The sequence below is a fragment of the Carex rostrata genome, chromosome 29 (assembly GCF_964058835.1).
Source record: "Carex rostrata chromosome 29, lpCarRost1.2, whole genome shotgun sequence".
In the NCBI taxonomy this organism is placed as follows: domain Eukaryota; kingdom Viridiplantae; phylum Streptophyta; class Magnoliopsida; order Poales; family Cyperaceae; genus Carex; species Carex rostrata.
The window spans coordinates 6,550,576-6,563,131 of NC_135946.1; the positions used below are offsets into that span (position 1 = coordinate 6,550,576).

At 33.0% G+C, this 12,556-nt stretch overlaps 2 protein-coding genes and 1 long non-coding RNA gene across 3 annotated transcripts; 2 read left to right on the plus strand and 1 right to left on the minus strand.

Moving 5' to 3' along the window:
• Positions 1-495: 495 nt before the first annotated feature.
• Positions 496-2,296, minus strand: LOC144546402 (rust resistance kinase Lr10-like). Its single transcript, XM_078294937.1, has 2 exons — positions 2,130-2,296; positions 496-1,876 (listed from the first exon to the last, which is right to left on the minus strand). The coding sequence occupies exons 1-2, from the start codon at positions 2,200-2,202 to the stop codon at positions 651-653; spliced, it is 1,299 nt and encodes a 432-aa protein (XP_078151063.1). The 5' UTR covers positions 2,203-2,296; the 3' UTR covers positions 496-650.
• A 2,590-nt stretch (positions 2,297-4,886) lies between these two features.
• On the plus strand, positions 4,887-6,367 carry LOC144546044 (uncharacterized). The gene is made up of 2 exons (XR_013508683.1): positions 4,887-5,069; positions 6,029-6,367. It is a non-coding gene; the product is annotated as an uncharacterized LOC144546044 (long non-coding RNA).
• A 2,528-nt stretch (positions 6,368-8,895) lies between these two features.
• On the plus strand, positions 8,896-10,984 carry LOC144546309 (G-type lectin S-receptor-like serine/threonine-protein kinase At1g34300). The gene is made up of 2 exons (XM_078294866.1): positions 8,896-9,026; positions 9,651-10,984. The coding sequence occupies exons 1-2, from the start codon at positions 8,984-8,986 to the stop codon at positions 10,880-10,882; spliced, it is 1,275 nt and encodes a 424-aa protein (XP_078150992.1). The 5' UTR covers positions 8,896-8,983; the 3' UTR covers positions 10,883-10,984.
• The last annotated feature ends 1,572 nt before the right edge of the window (positions 10,985-12,556 follow it).

Below are 12,556 nucleotides of genomic sequence, written 5' to 3' on the forward strand. Positions count from 1 at the left end.
TTGACAATGTTGGTATAATCTACCAAACCAAAAAATGAAACAAAAATAATAAAAAATATATCCATTGTCTCTTCTTACAGCCTTTTATATCTATCTCAGTTTGCTCTTGCAAAATTTCATCCACAAAATATCCTTCTCATGAATTCGATCAACTCAATTCATTGAAGACAACACCTTAATTATTTCTAAAGACCTCATTCCTTTCCTTCCACACAACCCACACAGTTATGCTATAGTAACCATACAATCCAACCTCTTTAATTTTGAATTCCAGCTGCCATAGCTGAACGCTTAGACCTTGACCAAGTCTGCTCAATAGAATCTCCTAACACCATTAGTCTATATCCCAAGCGATTAGACAATCGGTTCCAAACAGACTTTGCATAAGCACACTCAAAAAGTAAGTGGTTAGCAGTTGCACAAGCACACGTAGTGCAGAGAATTGGGTCCTATTTATTATCACTTGGAATGTTGGTATAAATACACCAATTAATTAATTTATAGGTTATTTGAAACAAAAATGATAAATTTGAATTTTACTTATGTAACAATAATGACAAACAAAGAGAAAGGTTATGCATCTAAATCCTCTATAAAAAAGTTAATTACTAACAAAACTACAACAAATTATATGTCTCTGACTCTGAGAATCAATGAGACAAACTCAATAGTGCAGTGCTAGGTGAGTAATCCGAAGTGGTACCAGTACCGGTACCGCTAGTAGCAATAGACTTTGAGATGTATGGTGACATGTACGGGAATGGGTCTGTAGGATCTTGAATCTCCTGCTTTCCTTCCAACATTCGCACAACATCACTCATTGTCGGACGCTCATCGGGTCGATATTGCACACACCACAAAGCAACATTACACATCCTCTTTGCTTTCTCCCTATACATCTCCTCTATATCGGCAAATACGGTATCCATCTGACCTATTTCGAACTTTTGCCAAACATATCTTGGGTACCATTGATCTTGGCTTGGGAGCTCTAGATTGAAATTTCGCCTCCTACCTATGATTTCGAATAAAAGCATCCCAAAACTATAGACATCACATTTATATGTTACCGGGAGGGGCATCCAGAGCTCCGGTGCTGCGTACCCGGGAGTGCCTCTAGCTCCGGTGATGGTAAAATGTGTGTTTTCTCTGTCACATAATTTGGCAAGTCCAAAATCAGCTACCTTTGGTGAAAAACCAGCAGTTAGTAGCACATTTGCCGGCTTTATATCATAGTGTACTATCCTTTGTTGACACTCATCATGCAAATATCTTATCCCCTTGGCCGTACCAATAGCTATCTCGTACAGCTTATCGAACCCAATGTTTTTCTCAGCGCTAAACAAATGTTGCTCGAGGGATCCATTCTCCATGTACTCATACACAAGAGCTTTTACCGATGATTCGACACAAAACCCATAAAGTCTAACCAAGTGTAAATGGTAAGTTCTACCAATTGTACCGACTTCTGCCATGAATTGTTCTTCGGCTCTCTTGTCTAAATTACTATTGAGAACTTTTACTGCTACCGGTACGCCATTTGGTAATTGTCCTTTGTACACCACACCAAAACCACCCGATCCGATCTTCTCAGAATAGTTAACAGTGAAAGCTTTTAGATGAATTGAGCTAAATTGTATTGGCCTTTCATTTAATATTTCACCGAGAAATATATCCATGCTCTGTAATTCGACTTGAGAGAAACTAATTGCCGCAACGGTGGAGGTATCAGGATTTAATGCTAAGGCTTCATCCATGCTCGATTGCAATTGTCGTTCTCGTTCTCTTTCTTTTTTTCGCCGTGCGAATTTCTTGACACACTTATATATGAGATATGCTATGAAGAGTACAACTATGCCGATAACAACTATCGCTACTGGAAAATTGAAATTTAACATAGAAAAATGAAAATTAATAAGAAGAATCAAGAACTCATGCTCTGTTTCAATAAAAGAAAGAGACCAATTAAGGCACCCTACTACAGTACTACTCATGCTTTTTTGGAACTCATTTAACATATCAATTGGAGACTGATTCCATCTGAGATATATATATATATATGTTGATTTAGGAAAACAAATATGAAATAAATAAAAAAATGAAATTGTAGGGTAAAGAAGAGAGAGTACCGATGGCTATAGCAGCGTCGGTGCCGCTGGTACTGTTTGAGTTGGTACTGGTACTGCTATTATTGCTAGACATTTCCTTGGAAAGGAAGAACAACAGAGAGACAGAGAGAGAGAGAGAAACAGACAACTGAAGAAATTTAGAGTTTAGTCAACCAGAAACATTGAAATTTTAGTTCACCTTTTCTGACTAAATAACATGGAAAATTCTTCTTCTAGTAAATAATTAATCTGTGATGTTTACTCTATCCATCTGTGCACGCTTTCAATCAGGTTTCATGTCTTAATATTGAATTAGAAAGCTTTATCTATAGTCACAAATGAATTATTCGGATTCGGTTCGGCGGAGTTCAATCAACTGAATAATTCGGTGTTCTTTTCACTATCACTCATAAAACAATTTATTCGTGAATTATTTGCAAATATTGTGATTATGTAGACCTAGTCACAAGATTTGCGATTTAAACCCAAATAATTTGTTTTTTTTTTTGTGATGCCGATCTGAACGCCGAATTATTCGCAATTTTTCTCATAACATATTTTTTCTTTGGGTTTTTTTTTGTTTGCTCTCTTGCAGGAATGAGACATCTAGTCTGAATAATTCCTAATTATTCCTGAATTATATCCGAATTATTCCCGAATCACGAATTTTTGACCTGACCTCACCGAACTCGAATAATTCATTTGTTACAATGTATGTAGATACTTGCCATTAACCCTTTACATGTGTTGTCACAAAGTATCAGTCTTAGGGGATATTGGAAACATGATAAGTTTATACAAACAACACGTGGGTGGGCTTGGGTTGGGTTGGGCCCACTGCTCACAATCCTTTTCAGGTTTTGGTTCATTTGTGTTTCATTGAGTTTTCAAAATCTAATCCAACTAAACAAATTAAACTTGTCAACCAAACAATAACTAAATTACAACAATCAAAGTAAATTTTTTATTTTTTTGACAGAACTAAAATAAAAAAAATTAATTTTTAAAAGATTAAAATTCAGTAAATACACAATTACATTAAATAATCATAGAAATGAGTATCACGGTATATGTCAGTCAGACCGAAATAACAAAGATTAAATCAAATCAAATATAAAAATCCATAGCAATTTAAATAAATATCAAGTAAATTTCAATTTCTTTAGTAAACGAAATAAGAAATAAGAAAAATTAAACCGAATCAAATTTAAAAATTGAACCTAATGGAATTATTTTAACCGAGAAAACAGAATTATTTAATTCAAAAATATAATTGTCCATACAGTTGAAAACCAAATGAATGACATCCAATAAGCAATTTTATTGACCATCAACATCTAATTAATTAATTAATTTGTTAGCCAATGGAAAGTGGAAATGATGTCGTGCACCGAGCGCAACCAGAAGTTTACTCCACAACAACCTATATAATATACCTATTATTGACCAGGTAAAATAAATATTCTATCCTTGTCAAGTAATTGAATTATCCCTCTACTTTATCATTGTATTTTATTTAAGTCCAGTTTTGATGATAAGTGCATGAGCTAAGACAATTCCGACCGAAATTTTAATAAATAACATACAAAATTAATAAATTAAAAAAAATTAATATCACTTTCAATTTAATTCCACTGGATAATTCAACGAAATTGCAATTTTATATCTGAATAATCCAGTGATACTGGTACTTCTGGAAATTTATTGAAAACTATGTTATTTTATTTTATTTATTTATTTGGTATGCTGCTTATAAATTTTTTGGATTGTAAGACATTTAAAATAATGAGGAGGGTTAAAATGTTCTATTATATTGTTTCAACATTATCTAGTGGAATTAGATTAAGCTTCTGCAATTTTATTCAATTCATTCGTGACGGAGTTGCAATTCCTTGGATTGTACAATGCAATTGAAGTGTTATTACGAAAAATTTCAAAAAAGTGATGTCATTTTTTTAAAATTTGATTAATTCTAAATTTATTAATTAAAATTTCGTCAATTCTGTCATAGTCTCTCCATTATTAATTATTAATCTTTGGCCCACATTACGTATTGTTGGAACTTATCCTAATAATTAAGTTTTAAAAACAAATACTAGTTGACATGTTAATATTTTTTTTTTCAAATGTCAAAAAATTATATGTTAATAAGACACTTAACCTAATTACGTATATTAATTAGTTCCTTGTTTGAAAGTTTAAGCAACGTCTACCATTGGCAGGAAAACTAAATAATACATTTTGACCAGTTATATATATGTGTTGTATGTATGTATGCGTGTGTGTGTATATATAGAGAGGGAGAGGGGTTTGCTAATATATATAAAAACATTTGTTTCGGAACCGTGGTGCAACCAATTGGTTTTTTAATTTTTAAAATAAAAATGATCGATCTGAATCATTGGATGTGATCTCTATATTAAAATGTTCTTGGAGACCAAATTTTATATTTTTTGGAATGTTTTTAATATTTATTAAGCCAGTTTTAAAATAGCTGATTTTAATAAACAATGAAAAATTTCTGAATTATTAAAAAAAATGATTTTGAAACTAGCTTAATAAATAGCAAAAAAAGTTTCAAAAAATATAAAATTTGATCTCCTAGCACATTTTATTATAGATTGAATGTTGAACGGTTTGGACTGACTGTTTAGACTTTGAAAATTGAAAGACCGAATCGTTTGTTCCGAAGGCTAGGAACAAACGTTTTGAGCTTAGCCAACCCCTTTCTCTCTCTTTATATATATATATATATATATTTTTTTTTTTTTTTTGAATGAATTTGACTATTTATACCGGAGCTGGTCAAGAAAAAAATGAATATATGTTATGAGAACTGGTTGATTAGAATTGGCTTGGCCTCTGTTTCAATGGTTTCCTTCTTCTTACCTCTGCTTCTATCGTTGGTGGATGGCAATTCCATTCCCCCTGCTCCGCCTTCATCCCATACAAGAGAAATAGGTGATGCAATCTACAACCTTAATTCCTTTTTGGTATATATATTTATTAGTACATGTTTGCAATTGTTTCTTGTTTTCTTTAACAAAAAATTAAAAATGGTTGTTGTTTCCACATCCATTTTTATGTAAGTAAAGAGAAGTTGAGTGCGTATAATCTGAGATATCTAATATTTTGCGCGACCAACGTGTCCGGTGACTATTCAGGGATAGCGCGGGGGTCAATATTATTTGAGCTTTGAGATTTGTGCATAATGTATTTGAAAAAAAAAACGGTTGAGATTTTCCAAAAAGTCATGCAAAATATGAGATATTTCGGAGGATATATGCAATTTCAAAGAAGTTAGGACAGGGGCGGAACTAGAAAATTGAGATAGGGGAACTAGATGAATAGGTGTGATGTAATTTTGTCTTATGAGAGGAGCTAATTTTAATAATTTTGTAAATATTAAAAAATTTAAAGGACAAAAGTGAATAATTTTGTTTTATGAGGGTGGCAAATTGTAATAATTGTAATATTAAGTATACTGTGAGATATCTAATATTTTGCGTGACCAACATGTCCGGTGCCTATTCGGGGATAGCACGGGGCTAGTATTATTTGAGCTTTGAGATTCGTGTAGAACGTATTTAAACGGTTGAGATTTTTCAAAAAGTCATACAAAATATGAGATATCTCAGAGGATGCGAATTCAGAGAAGTTAGGGTTGTTGTTTTCCATCATTATAGAAAATTTTGTTCCAATAGTAAAGCACATGTTTTAAATATCATCAAAGAAAAATAGTTATTTTTCTTTTCTTGAGAAAGAAGAAAAATGGTTATTTTGTCATAAATTTATGGTCACTGAGACTGTGGCAGCTTGGATAGTAAACAGTACTTTTAGAAAGGAAACAAGAGAACTGTACTGGTAAAAAAAATATCAGAAATTATAAATTGCATTTTGTTTTGTTTTGTTGGTACCAGTGATCTATTCGGCAGTAGGTGTGGTGAGTCTCCTGGGTTTTGTGTGGCTAACCTACAGGTGTCTCTGGCATAGCTGCCATCCTCCAGTGAAGTAATTATACATAGTAAAAAAAGGAGATAAAACGATCAAAGGGGACTATTAATTTATTCATTGTCTTCATTTTTTTTTCTTTTTTTCTTGTAATATTTCGTGTGGTTGTACATTTTTTTTTTCTTATATATATTTTCGTTCCTCCTTCTATTGATTACAAACACCTGAGTAATTGTAGATTGATTATCTATTTATTGTACTTGCCCTAAACTTAATTAATGATCTGAGTTTGTTCCTTTGCAAACAAATTAAGCGATTTGAAACGATAAACAATTTGTCTCAGTACTTGATCAGTAGATAAATAATACAGGTGTTAATCGGGTCCGATTTAATCAGTTTTAAATTGAACTGAGAGAGAATTCGGATTAAACTGAACCAAGAGAGTTCGGATTAAACAATTATGTTTTCTGATTTAATGGATTGGTTCGGTTCATTTTTAAAAAATGGTTCAATAGTTTGGTTCAGTTCATAATTTTTAAAACAATTTAGATCAAACTGGCCAAAACTTTTTAACACATGCCTTGTTCTAACCAAACATTTAAAAAAATCTAAAAAAGTTACAACATAATGCATATTGTTTGGTTCGATTTAAATCAATCTAAAAATAAAAATAAAAATTCAATTTTATGATTAATCTTATTATTTCAGTTGAACTGAACAAACCAAAATTTTATGTTTAGGTCAGTTGTAATTATGTTGATAAATTTATATTGGTCAGTTGGATTGTAATTTTGAAAATTGAATAAAATCTTGAGTTGTCTATTTTTATTTGGGTTTTAATCAAATTGAAGAGATGAAGAGGCGAACAACCCTAAAAAAGAAAAGAAAGATGCTTATTCCTAATTAGTTTTTCATATAAAAAAGGATATCATAATAAAAACCATCAATGTTTTGATATTAGCCTGTTGACTTTGGTTGAATTAATTAATCAGAGCGTTATCATATGGGCCCGGTGAGTTCAGTCATTGGAAAATGGAAATCGGCCCAACAACTCAAGATATATAACAATATAATGTCCATTTTATTGTCTTTTATATTAAAACTCATTTTAAATTTGTACAATATTCATTTTACTCTTTATTAAAAGCATAAAACACCCATGAAACTCAAATTTAAATATGAAGGGTTCCTCTACCGTCCAATCCGCACGCATCGCATTAAGATTTGTGCGCATCGCTTCAATATGCTTGTGATGTAGCGCGCACGGATCTTGACACAATTCTGGTTTGCATAGATCGCATTAAGATCTGTGAACGTCACTTCAATATCCGTATGTGTTTGCTTCAAAATTCGTGGTGATCTAGCGCGCACGGATCGTAACGCAGTTCGGACTGTAGAGGAACCCTTCAGATTCAAATTTGAGTTTGATGAACGTTTTATGCTTTTAATAACATGCACAATGGGTATTTTATAAATTTAACAAAATGAGTTTTGGTACAAAAGACAATAAAATTGATATAGTTATGAGTTTTCGATGTTTAGAGGGAGGAATATGTAATTTCAAAGTTTAGATTAATAAATACGTAATTTTGAAATTTTTGAGGGGTATACATGAAATTCCCCCAAGAAATTAAAGAACTTTAGTATGCGGCCATGACATTGCGTATGGTCTAAAGACATAGTATACATTTCTCTCTGTATTTTTAAAATAAAGGTAAATAAATGATGTTAATAATACTAATAAAATTTGGTACAAGTTAAGGACATCGCCAGGAGTAGAACTACGGTATTTCTAAGTTCACTAAATTTCTTTGTGAACTCAACTCTAAAATTTATCGGATTGATTTCAAACAACGAATTTAAACCGTTGAAATTTTTCTACTTACGAGTGATGTATCTACATATGAAAATTTTAAACTTTCAAATTAATTTTATATAAAGTAAAGTGGTCAAAATAGAAGGTTTATATATTAATTTTAATGCATTCATTTTTTTGAACACCTTTCGATCACTTGACTCTATACAAAATTAATTTCAAATTTTAAATTTTTTGCATAATGGTCAAAGTTAAGGAGAGCGCCAGCTCTTTTATCTCTAAATCGTTTGATTAATTATAAGGTTAATAGATTGCATTACCTATTTCTTTTGTATGGGTCGAATTTAGGCATCGGCATCGGCATCGGCATCGGCCAAGGATAGAAGCAGAGGTTCTAATCAACAACCAGTTTATGTTTAGATAGATTCATTACTTTCTTGACCAGCTCCTGGTCAATACGTACTAGCATGTCATTATTTGTTTGTGTTTAATTACCACTTTCCATTATTTGTTGGTGTCGATTAAAAAAAAAAGAAAAAAAAAATCTGTCCGGATATTTAGAATCTTGATTAGTCCCACAATGAGAAGTATAATAAGATAATATGTGTGTGACAGTATAAGGAGAGAGAGTTAGAGGAGAGAGAGAGAGGAAAAGAGTGTGAATTATAAAAGAAGTGGGCCTCCCTTTGAAGATTCTGACAGGAGAAGTGGGAAAATATATATTGACTTTGGATCCTTTTTTGGGATCCAAAAATTTACATTGAAACAGGACACGCTGATTTGGTTTCTAGAAATTAAAAGGTTGGAAAATTTAGCACATTAATTCCTACATAATTTCCTAGGAAATACTAAGCAGCCGAACAAGACTAATTGGGTTATTTTAATACATCTTATGACGTATGGCAGTTGAAACTTATCATCTACATCTCTCGACATGTATCTAACACGGTTTTTCAGTTCAATATTAATATATACATGCATGAGACCTGCAGCAGAGCAAAAAGCCTTTACTGAATAAACATCACAGATCAATTAATAATTAGAAGAAGTGATTTTCTCTCTCTCTCTCTCTCTCTCTCTCTCTCAGTTGTTCTTTCTTTCCAAGGAAATGTCAGACGGTACTAACGCCGCTGACGCTGCTATAGCCATTGGTACTCTCTCCTCTTCATCCTTCAATTGCATATTTTTCTATTATTTTCATATTTGATTTCCTAAATACAAGATATCTCACATGATCATATCAGTCTCCAATTGATATGTCAAAAGAGTACAACAAATTAATTTCAAATCACCAAAGCTTTGGTCTCTTTCTTTTATTGAAACCATACACCTTATTTGGATGGACAGTAGAGGAAGGCAGGGCATGGAGACAACAAAATTTTTTCTCTCAAATCATGTTTTATTAACAAAATTATGTTGGTAATGAAGGGTACAACAGAGAACTTTGCATGATATTATAGTCAATAGAATTGATTTTCCTCTTGATTTGATTTGAGGTATAACAGATGAAGACAAAGTTGTTGCAAATATTTTAAAAAAACTACACAAATGTTCAATTATATATATTATCTATGTAATTCTCATATAACTTTCTTTGTTACAAATCTACAACAAACACCGAATTTCTCATTAATTTATATTCCATTCCATTCCCTCCTATACTTCACCTCCCCTCACTTTACTCTCCATCCAAACAAGATGTTACTAATTAAACATAGCATGAATTCTTGATTCATCTTATATTAATTTTGCAATGTTAAATTTCAATTTTCCAGTAGCGATTGTTGTGGTCGGCATAGTTATACTCTTCGTAGCATATATCATATATAAGTGTGTCAAGCAATGTTTATGGAGAAAAAGAGAACTTAGATTACAATCTAGCACAACTAGCAGAATGTATGAAGCTGTACCAAATCCTGATACCTCCACTGGTGCGGCAATTAGTTTCTCCCAAGTCGAGCTACAGAGCATGGATAGATTTCTAGGTGAAATATTAAATGAGAGGATGATACAATTTACTTCCTTTCATCTGAAATCTTTCACTGTGAACTATTCTGAGAAGATTGGATCGGGCGGTTTTGGTGTGGTGTACAAAGGACAATTACCAAATGGCGTACAAGTTGCAGTAAAAGTCCTTGATAATAATTTAGACAAGAGAGGGGAAGAGCAATTCATGGCGGAAGTCGGTACAATAGGTAGAACTTACCATTTACACTTGGTTAGACTTTATGGGTTTTGTTTCGAACCAACAGTAAAAGCTCTTGTATATGAGTACATGGAAAATGGTTCCCTTGAACAACATTTGTTTAGCACTGAGAAAAAAATTGGGTTCGACAAGCTGTACAAAATAGCTATTGGGACAGCCAAAGGGATAAGATATTTGCATGAAGAGTGCCAACAAAGGATAGTACACTATGACATAAAGCCAGGAAACGTGCTGTTAACTACCGATTTTTCACCAAAGGTAGCCGATTTTGGACTGGCCAAGTTATGTGACAGAAAAAACACACATTTAACCATCAGTGGAGTTAGAGGCACACCCGGGTACACAGCACCTGAGCTGTGGATGCGCCGAGCAGTTACGTGTAAATGTGATGTCTATAGTTTTGGAATGCTTCTGTTTGAAATCATAGGTAGGAGGCGGAACTTCAACCAAGAGCTCCAAAGCGAAAATCAATGGTACCCTAGATGGGTCTGGCAAAAGTTTGAAATAGGTCAGATAGATACTGTATTCGATGTAGCAGATATAGAGAAGATACATAGAGAGAAAGCCAAGAGGATGTGTAATGTTGCTTTGTGGTGTGTGCAACATCGACCCGATGAGCGACCAACCATGAGTAGTGTGTTGCGAATGTTTGAAGGAGAAGAGGAGATTAAAGAACCTACAGACCCGTTCCGGTACATGTTGCCATACAGTTTAGAGTCAATTGTGACTAGCAGTACCAGTAACACTTCGGATAACTCATCTAGCTCCGCACCATTAATTAAGTTCGTCTCTTTGCTATAGCTTTGTTAGTAAAGTTTTTGTTATGGAGGATTTAGATGCATAGCCTTTAGTTTTGTTTGCCATTATTGTTTATTAAATAAAATTCAAAATTATTCTTCAACATTGCAATAGATATAAATAATTTTTTAATTTTTTTAGCATCAATTAAAAACGGTGAAAATATAAATAATTTTGTATGCATTTTAATGTTGAATAAACAATCTCTCCATAACAACATGGAGGACAAGCCAATAACAACTCAAAGATTTTCAAGTAAAAGAAAACAAAACAATAAGAAATTGTACTCCAAAATAAATTTATGGATCTTTTTTAATTAAAGAGATTTGTGGATTTATGGATAAAATTTATTTTCTCGATACCTACAAATATTTTAGTATATATTTAAATTTACATTTTACAAAGTGAAATCAATTGACTGCTAATATGAGCCAAAACTATTCTTTTTGAAATTAATAATTGAAAGTGTTTATTGGTTAACATATTATACAACTAAACCACAACATATATGCCCTCCTATTAATTAATTAATTGTAAACAATATAATCATAATTCATCAATCAATAACAGCCTCTCACAGCCGGTAACTGCATCCCTCAACCGCCTCCTCCACCGCCACCACCGCCACCACCACCGCCACCACCACCACCACCGCCACAGCCACCTCCACCACCTCCTCCACCGCCACCACCGCCTCCTCCACCACCACCACCGCCACAGCCACCTCCACCGCCTCCTCCACCGCCACCGCCACCGCCACCTCCACAGCCTCCTCCACCGCAGACACCGCCTCCATCGCCACCACCAAAACCGCCTCCACTGCCACCTCCGTCATCTCCGCCACCACCTCCGTCATCTCCGCCACCTCCGTCACCGTGATATCGAATTCTACTTCCCTTCACCGGCAGCTGCATCCTCTTATTTTTTCTTCCACAATAATTTAATAAACCAATCAATAAACCCATAAATAAGATTATGAAAAATAATAATATTGCAATTATAAACGGCTGCATGCTGTCGTAAGTTTGTGGGTGGTATATATGAGAGATTTCTATCCTGCAAAACTAATTTTGTATTTGTAATGTAAATTATATATAAATGATCTCTCTCTCTCTATATATAACTAGTGCACGACCGAGTTTGGCATATATATGTATTGAAATATTCCATTGCTGAAAGGTCTCACTTTTATTTGTTCAATTTTGCATGAAAGTTGAAAAGGATTACAATACAATACGTATGAAATGAGAAGTTGAAAAGGTCAAGGGAAATTAATATTCCATTGCTGAAAGGTCTCACTTTGATTTGTTCAATTTTGCATGAAAGTTGATAAGGACTACAATACGTACGAAATGAGAAGTTGAAAAGGTCAAGGGAAATATTTTAGTGGTAAACTTTAAATTATGATATTCAGTGCTATAAACTTAATTTATAATTTTTCCTGTGAAATATATATGTTATTGTCATCTTCTATATTTTATTTTAGACTAATTGGTAATAATTTATATTTAAATTTATTGTAAAGCGAGTGTTTTACTTCAAGTCTATATCTTTAATTTCAAAGTCTAAAATGTTGATCCGAACTATTCAAATTGATCTTCATATTAAATTGTGTTTGGAGACCAAATTTTACAATTATTAGAATTTGTTTGCTATTTTTTTTATCCTTTTAAAATC

Bases quoted from the DNA above. Each gene is read 5' to 3' on its own strand.
- LOC144546309 (XM_078294866.1), top strand. From the start codon at position 8,984: ATGTCAGACGGTACTAACGCCGCTGACGCTGCTATAGCCATTG. The intron at 9,027-9,650 runs GTACTCTCTCCT...TCAATTTTCCAG, and splicing joins TGACGCTGCTATAGCCATTG to TAGCGATTGTTGTGGTCGGC.
- LOC144546402 (XM_078294937.1), bottom strand. From the start codon at position 2,202: ATGTCTAGCAATAATAGCAGTACCAGTACCAACTCAAACAGTACCAGC. The intron at 1,877-2,129 runs GTACTCTCTCTT...TCAATTTTCCAG, and splicing joins CGACGCTGCTATAGCCATCG to TAGCGATAGTTGTTATCGGC.